This window comes from Onychostoma macrolepis, chromosome 01 (genome assembly GCF_012432095.1).
Source record: "Onychostoma macrolepis isolate SWU-2019 chromosome 01, ASM1243209v1, whole genome shotgun sequence".
Classification (NCBI taxonomy): domain Eukaryota; kingdom Metazoa; phylum Chordata; class Actinopteri; order Cypriniformes; family Cyprinidae; genus Onychostoma; species Onychostoma macrolepis.
The window spans coordinates 7,603,493-7,621,415 of record NC_081155.1 but is presented as its reverse complement, the minus strand read 5'-3'; the positions used below and the strand labels follow the sequence as shown (position 1 = coordinate 7,621,415).

Here is a 17,923-nt window from a genome sequence, read left to right as displayed (position 1 = left end):
ATGTCAACTTTCTGATATTTAATGAAATCTGTTTTCTCTTTTAGATGCACCGAAGAACATCTCAGTGTCCATCAGTCCATCTGGTGAAATAAAGGAGGGAGATTCAGTGACTCTGAGCTGCAGCAGTGATTCAAACCCACCTGCAGAAATCAGCTGGTTTAAAGGAGGAATGATTGTAAGATCTGCAAGAATCTACAGCATCTCAAAGATCAGCTCTGATCACAGTGGAGAATACAAGTGCAAGTCCAGGAATAAACATGGCGAGAAATACTCTGATGCTGTGACTTTAAACGTCACGTGTGAGTAAATGATAGTTAATTGGTTGTATCAATAAATCTTCCAACTATATTTGATTTCAAATTATTTTTGATTGTTAATGACATCTATGTTTTCCGTTTTAGACCCACCCAAGAGAGTCTCAGTGTCCATCAGTCCATCTGGTGAAATAAAGGAGGGAAATTCAGTGACTCTGAGCTGCAGCAGTGATTCAAACCCACCTGCAGAAATCAGCTGGTTTAAAGGAGGAATGATTGTAGGATCTGGAAGAATCTACAGCATCTCAAAGATCAGCTCGGGTCACAGTGGAGAATACAAGTGCAAGTCCAGCAATAAACATGGAGATAAATACGCTGATGCTGTGACTTTACACGTCATGTGTGAGTTAATGATGGTTCAGTAAATTCAAATTCTTTGAAGGTACAATATGTGACCTGTGCTGGCTAATTTTGAGCTACAGGCAAAAAAATAAAAAAGTATAAATAAATTAAATAAACTAATTAAATTAAGTCAAAAATAACAGAAAAATGCTGATTTTGGTCGAATTCAAGGATTTCACAAAAAAAAAAAAGGTTAATTAAGCCCCCCTCTAGCTATCCCAATACTCTAAATAGTAATTAAATACCTAAAAAAAAAATCTTTATTTGTACGTTTTCTGAGAGGAGTACCTTTTTACCGTTTGCTTTTTGTGCTGAACGACTGACTGCTGTCCGAAGTGCCTGCTTAAAGACGACACCCACGGTGCTCTATCCCAGTACACATATACACAGATTTACAGTAGGCTAAATATATTTAAGTATTCATGCAAACCTAATATGTTATGTCTTAAGTGAACATGTGGGGAACTGTTGGAGAGAAACGATGCATTAGCCCAGTGATTTTCAATCCTGTTCCTCGGGACCCACAGCTCTGCACATTTTGCATGTCTCCCTTATCTGACACACTCATTTGAGTTCATGGAGCTCTTTCCTAAAGAGCTGATGATCTGAATCAGGTGTGTAAATTAGGGAGACATGCAAAATGTGCAGAGCTGTGGGTCCCCAGGAACAAGTTTGAAAACCACTGCATTAGCCTACACTATGTCTTAATATAGGCTGACTGTTGCATTAATGTTAATCAAACGATAAAAGAAAAGAGGGAATCACTCGCTGATCTTCATAGAATTACTTTCATAGTTTTAATTAAGTATTAGTATTGTAACCCTGTTACTGGAAAAAAAAATTCTGTGTTAGTGGGTGAAAGTATGTATTTTGTAATATGTGTTGTTGCTTTAAGAGACTCGCTTACACGGGGAGTTCGGTTGAAATGCACTTGGTCGAACGTGCTTAACAGCAAGTTTGTGTGTTGCTGAGATCACCTTGGATAAATTAGAGTATCTAAGTTCATTCCTCCAATCATGAAGGAGAGGGGGTGGGACTTAGAAAAAGGAGAAGGAAGATTGGGGGAGAGGAGGGAGAGACACGAGAGAAGCAGGATATCGTTGGGTTAACCGGGGATTTTAGGCCATACAATCCTTAACGTTTCCAGCGATTATCTCATAGTGAAAGCCAGAAACCGGGTTTTAGGCCATACAACCTAAAATTTTCTGAAGTACAGTCCGCATTTTGTCCACATAGAGGTACTGCTCGTGCCTTTATAGAGGGAATGAGCGAAGAGAGTGACGCATGATGTCGATTGGAGAAACTCGGGATTTTAGGCCATACAATCTTTTATTGTTTCTATCGATATTCATGTTCCCCTGATCTAGAGGTACTACTCGGGCTACTAGAAAGAAAAGTGAGAAAGATTATGAAGATTCGTGATTACGTATGCTGTTTATTTTATGTTGTGAGTTCAACGTATGTTGTGTAATTAGCCGCGGACTCGGGACTTTATTATTTGAAAACCCGTTCGAGTAACAGTGAACTGAAAGTTGGCACGAGATGGATGGAAACCAAAGAACTGAATCAGCTTGCACTTACACAACAAATTTGCTCACATCGGATCGTTGAGGTAACACAGACTTTATTTTGTTTGCTCGGCTGAGCGAAGAGACCTTTGTTTTACTGGCCACAACGATCGCAAACATCGAATCAGGCCTGCAACGGGGTGGGTTTCAGTGGGACGGTGTGTGTGTGTGAGTATGAGTGAGTGTGGATCCACATATTCGTTAATTAAAAATAGTATTCCACTGTGATTTTTCTCATCTGAGCTGATTGATACTGTTAAAGTTAGGTTTGTTAAAGTTTGTGCGCAGAAGAACACAGGTGTTAGTATTAGTTTAAAGTGTTATAAGCTAACGCTATAGAAAATCGTTCACGCCACGTGGAAAGGTAAATTTCAGTTGGTGAAAGAATTTGAAGTGTAATGCAGGAAAAAGGGTAAATTAGAGAACAATTATTGAGAGTGAGTGTTGAAGAGAAAGAATTTTGTTTTAGTTAAACACATAACAGACAGACAACAGGTTGCATTAATAATCCATTTATTGGTGTATCTTTTGTTTGTATTTCTCTCTTTTTGTTTTGAATTCATTTATTGTTAAAACCCTACATCTGCAGCGGTCATATCATTTACCTATGTTAATTCGTTTCAATACATTTTTGAAATCACTCACTTAATTGTGTAGTGTGTTGTGTTCCATTTTCTTGATTGAATTGTATAGGGAGTACAGGAAGAACCATAAGTCCACAAGAAATCAGTTAGTGATACATTTCCATCCGAAGGCAGCTAGACCAAGGATCATTTAGAATTTCGAACTCAGGCCCTTATCAGTCCAGCGGTAAATTGGTAAGGGGGCTACAGTATTATTAGTATTAATTTAATTAAGTTTTAAGATCCCGATGACCGTACAAAATACAAGTGCAAATCCTTCAGTGAACATGGAGAGAAATACTCTGATGCTGTAATGTTGAATGTGATGTGTAAGTGAACACAGGTGCAAGAACTGACAATAGATCCACTAGTTCCAGTGTGTTTTATCACCATAGTGCAGGGCTGTATTGAAAGACAGAAAGGGCCAGTTCAGATGGAGACAGAAGTGAACCATGTTTGTCGTCAGAACACAACAGAATGTGTAGTAATTAACTTGCACTGATTTATTACAGCAAGCAAGTGCATATAACCAGCATTGGGGAACACCAACCATTAACATGCCCCTAATCAACAGATGCTCCAATGCCCAGCAATTTTTAAGTATAGTGACCGTCAGGGACCGTTATAAGTGACAGAGAATCAGTTGGGCCTCCTGAGACAGAATCAAAAAGGGTTTTATGGGTTCTGTGAGAACAGTTGACTGTCTGAGCCCTTAAGATATATAAAAATGTGGTGTGGTGTCATGATTGTGAGCTTGCGATTGGGTCTGTGTGAGTTTGGGCAGGACTTTGATTCCGCAACTCCACCTATAAATCACTACTGCGCAGACTCTGACTGCAAATTACATCATTTTCGCAAGATGACAGCAGCCATACTGAGAATGTTTTGGCTTCACTTTTCTATAGTGCAAGGAAGTGGAGACGTGTCGTCCATCTTTTTTACAGTCTATGACCTCAGCATTTCATGGATCAAAGACTGATCCAATCACCATGTGATCTTTCACTGATTACAGTTATTCATTCTTGAGACCTAAGTGTGAACGATCACTCACTACCTCGGATTGACCAAACCGGTTTTGCCTTGTGGCAAAGGATACATCTTCACATGCATTCACACAAAATGGACACAAAATTTACTAAACTTCCCTCATATCCATTTACAGAACTGCATGCACTTAATGAGTGCTGTGTGTGATAAAACAGGGTATGCGACATTACCTATTAAAGGTGCTGTATGTAGGATTTTGACTCTACTAAAGCATAAAAATACCATAATATGTTTGCAGATATTTAAGAAACATGCTAAGTTAACATACTTGTTTATCTGAAAAACAATTCAACAGTCAGTTATTCTCCTTTGAAAATGTGCATTCCGGCCCGGAATGTCTGTGTTTGTTATGGTTTGTGAAACCCGCCCACTGCCAGTTTACCCAATTGTATTTCGGCACCCCTGGTTGCCAGTTGGCGGAAAACACAGCGTATTTAATTTCATTCATCTGTATGTGCACTCGTTCCTGTTGGTGTCGTTAATCTGGCAACCTGCGTGTGCTTCAAGTCTGAGGAGGAGGGGCCGGGTGAAAAAAACCTTCTCCAATATTTTGAATTTGAACTGCAATACCTAGTTCAACCGCTAGGTGTCAATCATACATACAGCACCTTTAAAGTATATACTGTACAGTATATAATGCAGGGGTCAATGCTAAGCATTACCCATTGGTGTTTGGTCTTCATATTTTCAGCACGATGTGTAGGTTAATCTGGAATTGGTTTGGAAAGTGAATAATACATAGGAAAATATTTAAAGACATTGTTGCAAATGTGGACTTTAAGCTATGCAAACAGTCCTCATGTCAGAGAGAGGCCATACCATGGTCACCTCTGACAGCCTCAGCAAATCAGAATGCTGGATCTGAAAGGTGCCAACTTGCAAATCCCGCCTTCTCAGGAAAGGAATACAAGGTTCTCTCCAAGACAAAGAAGTGTGCTAAGATGTTGTAAGCTAAGTTAGCTTCTAAGTGGTGTGGTCTACTGCTAAGCCAAGAGCTAAACTGCTCTGACGGAGAAACAAGGAAGTTCTGCAAGAAGTGAGTTTGGAAAATGCCACAGCAACAACGATCACAAGCTTAGTGCCCCCCAATCTTCTCCAACGACTTCAGAATCTTCTCTTCAGCGATCCTCTGTTTGCGAGTTCCAAACAGCCAGGATCTTCTGCAACGACTTCAGAAAGTCAACATCAATGATCCTCCCTCCTGCGTGTTCCAGTTAGTCTGGATCTTCTGTACTGACTTCAGAACCTTCACCTTCAAGGCTCCAGTTTGCGTGTTCCAGACCAAAGAACCTTCTCGGTGCTCAGGAGTTCATCGTCCACCAGTGCTTCGTGTTCAAGACTGTGAAACGGATCCAACTCCTTTCCTTCCACTGCAACAACAAGTGGAAGACATCGCTGCTCAAACTCAGCACATGGCCAGGCGGAATGTGAATATATCACTCTTTCCAAACTTCTTCCCAGAGACTGCTGTCAGTATATGATTATCTAATTTGCATTAGATTCTATAAAACTGATTTGAGTTAATAACAAATAATATTTTGATTTATTTGTTGAAACTAGAATAAGGTTTACCTTATTACTTCTAGGAAACTTCAGATTATCTTTCCACAAGATAACGTCCATAGTAACATCCAACTCAGTCACTTGCATTTATCAGTCTTTGCACTCTATCCATTTAGTAGTTGTTAGTTACTCTTGTCTATCCCTTTGTTAATAAAAGCCCTTTTTATTATACTTGTGTCTTCCTTGTGTTGATAATACAGTAAAAGGCTCTACAAGTTAACGATATCTCACAAATCCTTCAGATTGGTCAGACTACAACTTCCTATAATTTAAATGTTATTATTATTTATTCAACAATCTTCCATGATTGTTCTTTATTGTCAAGGTGCAATTCCTTGCCTGATGTCCCGTAAAATAGTATGACCAAAATTATACATTAATTTTAATATTAATATAATATTTAAGCCCAAAGCCGTTACACTGGTGGTGCTACTTAAATCTAAAATCACAACATTTAGTGGTGCCCCGTGTGAGGCTACTTAAATCTGATATCACTTCAAGAGTTTTGTCTTAATCCTTAAAATCACAATATTGTTGTGTAAACATACTCACTGCGTCATTAAGCTATGTATTTGTTATTGTTTTGAATAAAATACCTCTAGTGGTGAAACTGACATATTGGCCCTTTAGATCTTCTGAACATAGTATGTGATGTCAACTTTCTGATATTTAATGAAATCTGTTTTCTCTTTTAGATGCACCGAAGAACATCTCAGTGTCCATCAGTCCATCTGGTGAAATAAAGGAGGGAGATTCAGTGACTCTGAGCTGCAGCAGTGATTCAAACCCACCTGCAGAAATCAGCTGGTTTAAAGGAGGAATGATTGTAAGATCTGCAAGAATCTACAGCATCTCAAAGATCAGCTCTGATCACAGTGGAGAATACAAGTGCAAGTCCAGGAATAAACATGGCGAGAAATACTCTGATGCTGTGACTTTAAACGTCACGTGTGAGTAAATGATAGTTAATTGGTTGTATCAATAAATCTTCCAACTATATTTGATTTCAAATTATTTTTGATTGTTAATGACATCTATGTTTTCCGTTTAGACCCACCCAAGAGAGTCTCAGTGTCCATCAGTCCATCTGGTGAAATAAAGGAGGAAATTCAGTGACTCTGAGCTGCAGCAGTGATTCAAACCCACCTGCAGAAATCAGCTGGTTTAAAGGAGGAATGATTGTAGGATCTGGAAGAATCTACAGCATCTCAAAGATCAGCTCTGATCACAGTGGAGAATACAAGTGCAAGTCCAGCAATAAACATGGAGATAAAGACTCCGATGCTGTGACTTTACACGTCATGTGTGAGTTAATGATGGTTCAGTAAATTCAAATTCTTTGAAGGTACAATATGTGACCTGTGCTGGCTAATTTTGAGCTACAGGCAAAAAAATAAAAAAGTATAAATAAATTAAATAAACTAATTAAATTAAGTCAAAAATAACAGAAAAATGCTGATTTTGGTCGAATTCAAGGATTTCACAAAAAAAAAAAAAAAAAAAAAGGTTAATTAAGCCCCCCTCTAGCTATCCCAATACTCTAAATAGTAATTAAATACCTAAAAAAAAAAAATCTTTATTTGTACGTTTTCTGAGAGGAGTACCTTTTTACCGTTTGCTTTTTGTGCTGAACGACTGACTGCTGTCCGAAGTGCCTGCTTAAAGACGACACCCACGGTGCTCTATCCCAGTACACATATACACAGATTTACAGTAGGCTAAACATATTTAAGTATTCACGCAAACATAATATGTTATGTCTTAAGTGAACATGTGGGGAACTGTTGGAGAGAAACGATGCATTAGCCCAGTGATTTTCAATCCTGTTCCTCGGGACCCACAGCTCTGCACATTTTGCATGTCTCCCTTATCTGACACACTCATTTGAGTTCATGGAGCTCTTTCCTAAAGAGCTGATGATCTGAATCAGGTGTGTAAATTAGGGAGACATGCAAAATGTGCAGAGCTATGGGTCCCCAGGAACAAGTTTGAAAACCACTGCATTAGCCTACACTATGTCTTAATATAGGCTGACTGTTGCATTAATGTTAATCAAACGATAAAAGAAAAGAGGGAATCACTCGCTGCTCTTCATAGAATTACTTTTATAGTTTTAATTAAGTATTAGTATTATTAGTATTAATTTAATTAAGTTTTAAGATCCCGATGACAGTACAAAATACAAGTGCAAATCCTTCAGTGAACATGGAGAGAAATACTCTGATGCTGTAATGTTGAATGTGATGTGTAAGTGAACACAGGTGCAAGAACTGACAATAGATCCACTAGTTCCAGTGTGTTTTATTACCATAGTGCAGGGCTGTATTGAAAGACAGAAAGGGCCAGTTCAGATGGAGACAGAAGTGAACCATGTTTGTCGTCAGAACACAACAGAATGTGTAGTAATTAACTTGCACTGATTTATTACAGCAAGCAAGTGCATATAACCAGCATTGGGGAACACCAACCATTAACATGCCCCTAATCAACAGATGCTCCAATGCCCAGCAATTTTTAAGTATAGTGACCGTCAGGGACCGTTATAAGTGACAGAGAATCAGTTGGGCCTCCTGAGACAGAATCAAAAAGGGTTTTATGGGTTCTGTGAGAACAGTTGACTGTCTGAGCCCTTAAGATGGCTGTCAAGCAATCAACGACTGATGTGCTTTGATGATATGGACCACAACTATTCATAAATATTTGCTGTGTATTCTGTCGCCAAAAATAACCCTATAAAGCAAAAATGACTGCAGAGGTGAAGACAACAGCTCCCATTAATCCATGTTCAGTCACTGTGTCATCAAGCTACGTCTTTGTTATGGTTTTGAATATGAGACCTCTAGCAGTGAAACTGACATATTGGCTGTTTAGATCTTCAAAACATAGTATGTGATGTCAACTTTCTGATAGTTAATGAAATCTGTTTTCTTTTAGATGCACCAAAGAACATCTCAGTTTCCATCAGTCCATCTGGTGAAATAATTGAGGGAAATTCAGTGACTCTGAGCTGCAGCAGTGATTCAAACCCACCTGCTCTGAACTTCACCTGGTTTAAAGGAGAAACATTTGTAGGATCTGGAAGAATCTACAACATCTCAAAGATCAGCTCTGATCACAGTGGAGAATACAAGTGCAGATCCAGAAATAAACATGGAGATAAAGACTCTGATGCTGTGACTTTAAACGTCATGTGTGAGTAAACGATAGTTAATGCTTGTATCAGTACATCTTCCAACTACATTTGATTTCAAATTATTTTTTATTGTTAATGACATCTATATTTTCGGTTTTAGACCCACCCAGGAGCGTCTCAGTGTCCATCAGTCCATCTGGTGAAATAGTGGAGGGAAGTTCAGTGACTCTGAGCTGCAGCAGTGATTCAAACCCACCTGCAGAAATCAGCTGGTTTAAAGGAGGAATGATTGTAGGATCTGGAAGAATCTACAGCATCTCAAAGATCAGCTCGGGTCACAGTGGAGAATACAAGTGCACGTCCAGGAATAAACATGGATATAAATACGCTGATGCTGTGACTTTACACGTCATGTGTGAGTTAATGATGGTTCAGTAAATTCAAATTCTTTGAAGGTACAATATGTGACCTGTGCTGGCTAATTTTGAGCTACAGGCAAAAAAATAAAAAAATATAAATAAATTAAATAAACTAATTAAATTAAGTCAAAAACAACTGAAAAATGCTGATTTTGGTAACATGGCAAGAAATACGCTGATGCTGTGACTTTACACGTCATGTGTGAGTTAATGATGGTTCAGTAACTTTGACTGTGAAGGTACAATATGTGACATGTGCTGTCAAAATGACTCAGAATGTTCACTGGCTAATTCTGAGCAACAGGCAAAAAAATAAATAAATAAATACAATTTAGATTTTGGTCGAATTCAAGGATTTCACAAAAAAAAAAAAAAAAAAGAGTTCAGTAAGCCCTTGTCTAGCGATCCCAGTGCTCTAAATAGTAATTAAATATCTAAAAATATTAAATATCTTTATCGATACGTTTTCTGAGAGAAGTACCTTTTTACCATTTGCTTCTTGTGCTGAACGGCTGACTGCCATCCGAATCGCCTGCATAAAGACGACACCCACGGCGCTCTATCCGAATACACATATACACAGATTTATAGTAGGCTAAATATATTTAAGTAGTCACACAAACATAATCTGTTTTGTCTTAAGTGAACGTTTGGGGAACTGTTGGAGAAACGATGCATTAGCCTACACTATGTCTTAATATAGGCTGTCTGTTGCATTAATGTTAATCAAACGATAAAAGAAAAGAGGATCACTCACTGAGCCTCCAGCTCTATACTTGACTTCCACACTTCTGGGGTTAGTAACAACAAGCAGTACAAGCAGTCCAGTCATTCCTCTTTCCGATTAACAGTTTATTTTTCCTCATGTTTTCAGTTACAACATGCATGCACATTACGATTACAGCTGTTGAAAACTGATTTGCTCCCCGATTCCATTTCCTGTCAATGCTTAAATGGGTGTTAACACAGGGGTGCCAACATAACAAATGAATCAACCAATTAAACAGGAATATTTATGAAATACAATTTAATACAAACAAATAATGATCATGATTTAACATAAATAACTTTTATGTTAGTTATTTATGTTGGGCCAACAATAAGGCAACACAAAATGAAAACAAAATATTAAAGGTGCCATAACATTCCGGCCCTAATTGTTCCCCTGGAACAATTATATTTAATCATTCAGTCATGAGTTCATATGCAATGTCATTAAAGCATAATAAGTTCATTTAGTTGCATATTCAAGTCGTCCTTGAAAAATTAGTTGCTCTAGGTTTCTTGTAGCAGACATAACTTATTAGTGGGCCGTTCTAAGATACTGGTTTCGTTTTGATGCAGACACGACGAACCAGGCCTTTTGAGTCTGGGAATACTTCAATCGCTTTTCCAAGTTGCCAGGAGTTACAGGGTGCAGTGTTATCTGCAATTAACACAATATCTCCACATTCAAGATTCCTCCTTTTGTGTGTCCATTTCTGTCATTGTTGCATAAGTGGGAGGTATTCTCGTACCCACCGTTTCCAGAATAAATCTGCCAGATATTGAGCCTGCTTCCATCTCCTTCTGCAGTACATGTAATTTTTATTAAACAGGCCAGGTGGCATTATAGGTTTTCCTTTTAGTAACAGCAGATGGTTGGGTGTTAAACATTCAAGGTCATTGTTAATGGACAATCATTCAAAATGGCTTCAGCTTCACCTTCACACAAAGCAGTTTGCAAAACTTCATCATCAATTGTTTGTTTTCTGAGAATGGAATTAAGTGTTTTCTTTATCAATCCAATTATTCTTCCCCATGCGCTGCCATGGTGTGCTCCTAAAGGTGGGTTAAATATCCAGTTTATATTGTCCACAGAGAGTATCCTTTTAATCTTGTTGTGATCCATACTCTCTTTAGATTCTCTTAATTCTTTCTCTGCACTTATGAAATTGAATGATGAATGAATGATCCCATATTAGTGACTTGGCCTCTTCTGCAGACAAATCTTTGAATGGCATTTATACAGGAATTGGTATCAAGCGAGTATGCCATCTCTAGATGAACGGCTCCCGTGGCCATACAAATAAAAATTGCACCATACCTTTTAGCACTGCCGCAGCCTCTTTTTACTGTAATGGGGCCAAAATAATCAACACAAACAGAGGTGGAAGGTCGGTGTGACTCAGTCAGAAGGCAAATCGGCCATTTTTTGTTGGGCCAACGGACCGTGGTGCCTGTGACAGGTAATACAGTGTTGTATGATCTTTCTGGCCATGGCATTAGCGGTTGGGATCCAGTACTTTCTACGTAGCATAGAGATCATATAATTTCTTCTTGCATGCCCTGCATTTAAAAAAAAAAAAAAACATATAACTTACCGATGTTGTCTGTCAGTCTAAGGTAGGTAACTGCTCCATATCCAGACTCACTGGCATCACAGAAGTGATGCAACATTCAGTGCCTGCTGAATGTTGATGTTATTGGGTCTCACACATCTTTCAATATGGAAGTCTAACAGATAAGGAATCTCATTCAGCCAGCATTGCCATCTTTGAGTGAAAACGGGAACTCATCCCATGAGCATTTGAATTTACAAAGATCTTGTAAGATCTGCTTTACTGTCAGCGTAAAGGTGCAAGATAACCAAAGGGTCATACACAGAACTTACTATAGAGTATACCTCTTCTTGTAGCAGGTTTCTCCTTTAGATCTGTTCTGAATTAAAATGTGTCTGAATTTACATTCCATCTTACTCCAAGGGCTCTTTCAATTGAAAGTTGATCTTTGTTAATGCTCAGCTCTTTTGCTTCCTTGGCTCTTTAGCATATTAGCTCTAAGGGGAATATTAATAATTAATCATAACTATTTATAACTAATTGTAATATTTGGATAAGTTAATATAATTAGCTTGATAAAGCAGAATTTACAGTACAATCAATTCACCAGGTCGTCTAGCGAACACTCTGTATTAATTATTTATGAATTCAAAGAAATCTTAATTTCCAGGATAAGATAAATACCATTTTAAGGTACAGTACTACTCAGAGCACGTAACAAGATCAAAATCGTTAAATTAACTTTGTTGCAAGCAGGGAATCAGAGACAAATACTATTGTGCACAAAGTTTTATTAACTAAATCACGAACACCTAACTAGACTAAACAAACACATACAGTATATATATATATGTATATATATATATATATATATATATATATATATATATATATACACATACATACACACACACACACACACACACACACACATACATACATGGTACATGGGAAGGGTAAGTGAGACTGGATGAATGAAACCAGACAGAAACAGGAGAAATGAGGCTGAGTTAACCATCTGAAAGAACCATCAGTCTCTAATTCAAAGCACAGTATACGATAGCTTACAACAAACCTTTGTGTGGTGAAAGGAACGATACTTGCATTTGACTTGGATGTGGAATGAGAGTCTCGTGAAGCTTCTGAAGAAGGTCTGGATGGTTCAGTTCAATGGCCGGTTGCAATCTCTTGAAACTCGAGGTTGCTCTTGACTCTGTTGGGGTTGAGAGAGTCCCTCCCTAAGCAAGCACATGGCTGGGTGCAAAATGGGGCCTCCTGGCCTGTGGGCCGCAGTGGAACTGCAGGCCGCAATCCAGAGATGAAGATGCAGAGACTGCCGGGAGCGGGAGAGAGAAATATCTGAGTGAGGGCATTTCCATGATGGTGAATTCAGGGTTGAGTGAAGATGAACTCCAGTGGTATTAGTCTGACTCTTTGTGGTCAAGAGCCATCTCCCCAGACTAGTGAGATCACACACAGCTCTATATGTTGGGGCTTGCTGGGAGCGCCCGCACTGGCTTAGGCGCTCCGTGAGTCCAACACCACAGGCAGCAGTTGGAAGATTTTACAGAAGAGACGGACGGACCTGTGCGTGAGCCCTTTAAAGTCAGGAAAGAGTCACACCTTTCAGGATGGGCTTGACCAATGAGAAAGGCTGAGAGGGTTTATGACCCTTTGTCTGAGAGCAGGGTTCAAATGGCTCTGGCAGTCTATGCTTTGATTAAATTACAAACACACATGGCATTCTATGAGGAGGGGGTGTACACCAAAGTATCTGTCATCAAATGAGCATTAATTTGGTAGGAGACACGATATAGGTGGGGTTACATTTAACTAGTACTTCACTCATAAAGCATGCATACAACAAAATACAATGCAAGAGACACCATGCAAGACAGTTAAAATCATACACACAAAGTCCTGGGATGCATGTTTATTCGTAGAAAGGTTTGTCTATGTGACAAAGCGCCTGTTTGTCACTGCTGAGGGAGCGGCACTGGCCTGAACACACACACACACACACACACACACATATACACTCCAATCACTCTCCATTCCCCCTCCCTTACCTGTTGTTTCCGCGTTCGGCAAAGTGAGTGCACGCGCTGAACCGATCGCCCACGGACATTTCTCCACATCACAGTTTCCACCGTCTCATACCCATTCACCTCACACACACGTTATTTGCGTATTGTCTTTTGTCCTTGTGTCTCCGTTCGAGTGTTTGTTTGTTTGTCTGGAAGTAGTCGGTCTTCTGGCGAGTAAACGCTGCGTCGCCAAGCCGGGCAGACAGAGGCGCCTGCTTTTAAAAGTACAGAGTGCGTCGCGCGCAGTGTCGCCAAAAGCCGCAAAACCATTGTTTGTTTGTAACGGGGTTATGTGTAAATTATGTGTTAATTATTTATGTGTTTATGTGTTTCAATAATGATGAATATGTGTATTTGAGTTATGACTGGTAGAGAAGTGTTATTCAATGATGGTTTATGTAATGAATGTTTGCAGTGTGGGGAATATAAAATGTTTTAACATACCTGAATACTTACTTGTTAGTGAGTGATGCCAAAGAAGGGCGAGTCTGGCCTATAAAAAGGGAGGCCAGACTCGCACTTAGGGGCTTGTTAACCAAGTCAGCGAGAGTGTTACAGTGGTACCTCAAGCAAACCCTTATTTTTTTTGTATATTGTGGATACGGTAAGCCATCATTTTTTTATTTTCACGGACTTACGTTCCCTTTTCCCCTCCCCCTGAAGCGAGTCGGGGCACTTGCTTCATCACAGTCTATAAATGAAAAGGAGGAAAGTTCTGTTTTATCCCAGTCAACACGTGAGATCACGCGATGATCACAGTGACATCACACCATTCTCATACGGTGATCCTCACAGTGTGAGTAATATGTGAGCTCATTGTGAACCCAAAATGTTGAGCAGGTTGAGAGGAAGCAGATCAAATATCATATCGCTGGGGGACATTCTACTTCCTGTTTCTCAACACTATCACAGAGATATCACAGTGCTCTCACATGATGAGCTCATGAGTGCACGCCCAGCTAACAGATTTCTGTTATAAGAACCTTCTCCAAACATACAACTGACTTCCAGACACAGCCTTCGATGAAATCAACTGAAATAAACAAATCAACAGCTTCACTCATTATTAACCAGACTGACTTTATTTCTGTCAGACATCTACAAAAGTGCTTATAGAGAATTAACAGAGATTTAGATGATGATGTTTTATTGTTTTGTTTGATGTTACCATCATAGTGATTAGTGTTTGCTTTAGTTGGGCTCTTGACCCTTGACTTTATAACATTATATTTTTTGGGGCTGCTGTAACTGTGTTTGAAGAGCACATTTGTTATGGCAAGAAAACCCAAAAAGAGACTGCAACCAGGTGATATTGGTTTGTTATTGATGATAACAACACAGTCATCACCTAGATTCAATATGCAGTTTTGGTCTTGGGAAGTTATGGCCTAATGGTAAGAGAGTCAGACTTGTAATCCAAAGGTTGCAGGTTCGAGTCTCAGGCCAGCAGGGATTGTAGGTGGGGGGAGTGAATGTACAGCCCTCAATACCACGTCTGAGGTGCCCGTCCCTGGGTGCTGTAGCATAAATGGCTGCCCACTGCTACAGGTGTGTGTTCACGGCTGTGTGCGTGCACTTTGGACTCCCCATTGTACAGTATGTGCTGGAAATGAGAGACCGTCTAGAGCAGTACCGGGAACAGGCAAGAGAAAACCTGCAGATGAAACAACAAGCGCAGAAGCAATGGTATGATCAGCACGCAAGACTACGGCAGTTCCTACCAGGACAGAAAGTGCTGCTGTTGCTACCCACCTCATCAAACAAGCTCCTGGCAAAATGGCAAGGTCCATATACTGTGTTCCGGAACATGGGACCCGTAACTTACGAGATCCACCATCCAGACAAGCGGAAGTCCAAGCAAACTTACCACGTCAACCTGCTAAAGGAGTTGAAGGAACCACCGGAGAGGAAGCCCGAGTCAGCTTTGATGGTACGGAATGTGGAGGATGTGGAGGAGGAAGATGGTTCGGTATGTATTTTGTAATATGTGCTGTTGCTTTAAGAGACTCGCTTACACAGGGAGTTCGGTTGAAATGCACTTGGTCGAACGTGCTTAACAGCAAGTTTGTGTGTTGCTGAGATCACCTTGGATAAATTAGAGTATCTAAGTTCATTCCTCCAATCATGAAGGAGAGGGGGTGGGACTTAGAAAAAGGAGAAGGAAGATTGGGGGAGAGGAGGGAGAGACACGAGAGAAGCAGGATATCGTTGGGTTAACCGGGGATTTTAGGCCATACAATCCTTAACGTTTCCAGCGATTATCTCATAGTGAAAGCCAGAAACCGGGTTTTAGGCCATACAACCTAAAATTTTCTGAAGTACAGTCCGCATTTTGTCCACATAGAGGTACTGCTCGTGCCTTTATAGAGGGAATGAGCGAAGAGAGTGACGCATGATGTCGATTGGAGAAACTCGGGATTTTAGGCCATACAATCTTTTATTGTTTCTATCGATATTCATGTTCCCCTGATCTAGAGGTACTACTCGGGCTACTAGAAAGAAAAGTGAGAAAGATTATGAAGATTCGTGATTACGTATGCTGTTTATTTTATGTTGTGAGTTCAACGTATGTTGTGTAATTAGCGGACTCGGGACTTTATTATTTGAAAACCCGTTCGAGTAACAGTGAACTGAAAGTTGGCACGAGATGGATGGAAACCAAAGAACTGAATCAGCTTGCACTTACACAACAAATTTGCTCACATCGGATCGTTGAGGTAACACAGACTTTATTTTGTTTGCTCGGCTGAGCGAAGAGACCTTTGTTTTACTGGCCACAACGATCGCAAACATCGAATCAGGCCTGCAACGGGGTGGGTTTCAGTGGGACGGTGTGTGTGTGTGAGTATGAGTGAGTGTGGATCCACATATTCGTTAATTAAAAATAGTATTCCACTGTGATTTTTCTCATCTGAGCTGATTGATACTGTTAAAGTTAGGTTTGTTAAAGTTTGTGCGCAGAAGAACACAGGTGTTAGTATTAGTTTAAAGTGTTATAAGCTAACGCTATAGAAAATCGTTCACGCCACGTGGAAAGGTAAATTTCAGTTGGTGAAAGAATTTGAAGTGTAATGCAGGAAAAAGGGTAAATTAGAGAACAATTATTGAGAGTGAGTGTTGAAGAGAAATAATTTTGTTTTAGTTAAACACATAACAGACAGACAACAGGTTGCATTAATAATCCATTTATTGGTGTATCTTTTGTTTGTATTTCTCTCTTTTTGTTTTGAATTCATTTATTGTTAAAACCCTACATCTGCAGCGGTCATATCATTTACCTATGTTAATTCGTTTCAATACATTTTGAAATCACTCACTTAATTGTGTAGTGTGTTGTGTTCCATTTTCTTGATTGAATTGTATAGGGAGTACAGGAAGAACCATAAGTCCACAAGAAATCAGTTAGTGATACATTTCCATCCGAAGGCAGCTAGACCAAGGATCATTTAGAATTTCGAACTCAGGCCCTTATCAGTCCAGCGGTAAATTGGTAAGGGGGCTACAGTATTATTAGTATTCATTTAATTAAGTTTTAAGATCCCGATGACCGTACAAAATACAAGTGCAAATCCTTCAGTGAACATGGAGAGAAATACTCTGATGCTGTAATGTTGAATGTGATGTGTAAGTGAACACAGGTGCAAGAACTGACAATAGATCCACTAGTTCCAGTGTGTTTTATCACCATAGTGCAGGGCTGTATTGAAAGACAGAAAGGGCCAGTTCAGATGGAGACAGAAGTGAACCATGTTTGTCGTCAGAACACAACAGAATGTGTAGTAATTAACTTGCACTGATTTATTACAGCAAGCAAGTGCATATAACCAGCATTGGGGAACACCAACCATTAACATGCCCCTAATCAACAGATGCTCCAATGCCCAGCAATTTTTAAGTATAGTGACCGTCAGGGACCGTTATAAGTGACAGAGAATCAGTTGGGCCTCCTGAGACAGAATCAAAAAGGGTTTTATGGGTTCTGTGAGAACAGTTGACTGTCTGAGCCCTTAAGATATATAAAAATGTGGTGTGGTGTCATGATTGTGAGCTTGCGATTGGGTCTGTGTGAGCTAAACTGCTCTGACGGAGAAACAAGGAAGTTCTGCAAGAAGTGAGTTTGGAAAATGCCACAGCAACAACGATCACAAGCTTAGTGCCCCCCAATCTTCTCCAACGACTTCAGAATCTTCTCTTCAGCGATCCTCTGTTTGCGAGTTCCAAACAGCCAGGATCTTCTGCAACGACTTCAGAAAGTCAACATCAATGATCCTCCCTCCTGCGTGTTCCAGTTAGTCTGGATCTTCTGTACTGACTTCAGAACCTTCACCTTCAAGGCTCCAGTTTGCGTGTTCCAGACCAAAGAACCTTCTCGGTGCTCAGGAGTTCATCGTCCACCAGTGCTTCGTGTTCAAGACTGTGAAACGGATCCAACTCCTTTCCTTCCACTGCAACAACAAGTGGAAGACATCGCTGCTCAAACTCAGCACATGGCCAGGCGGAATGTGA

General features: G+C 39.8%; 1 protein-coding gene across 1 annotated transcript in view; it reads left to right on the top strand.

Moving 5' to 3' along the window:
• The window catches only part of LOC131537015 (hemicentin-1-like), a 115,650-nt gene that overhangs the window by 48,439 nt on the left and 49,288 nt on the right, over nucleotides 1-17,923 (top strand). Inside the window, exons 10-15 of the mRNA XM_058770228.1 lie at nucleotides 45-299; nucleotides 402-656; nucleotides 6,153-6,407; nucleotides 6,571-6,762; nucleotides 8,392-8,649; nucleotides 8,751-9,005. Of these exons, the coding sequence (XP_058626211.1) occupies nucleotides 45-299; nucleotides 402-656; nucleotides 6,153-6,407; nucleotides 6,571-6,762; nucleotides 8,392-8,649; nucleotides 8,751-9,005 (1,470 nt within the window). The remainder of the gene's footprint in view (nucleotides 1-44; nucleotides 300-401; nucleotides 657-6,152; nucleotides 6,408-6,570; nucleotides 6,763-8,391; nucleotides 8,650-8,750; nucleotides 9,006-17,923) is intronic.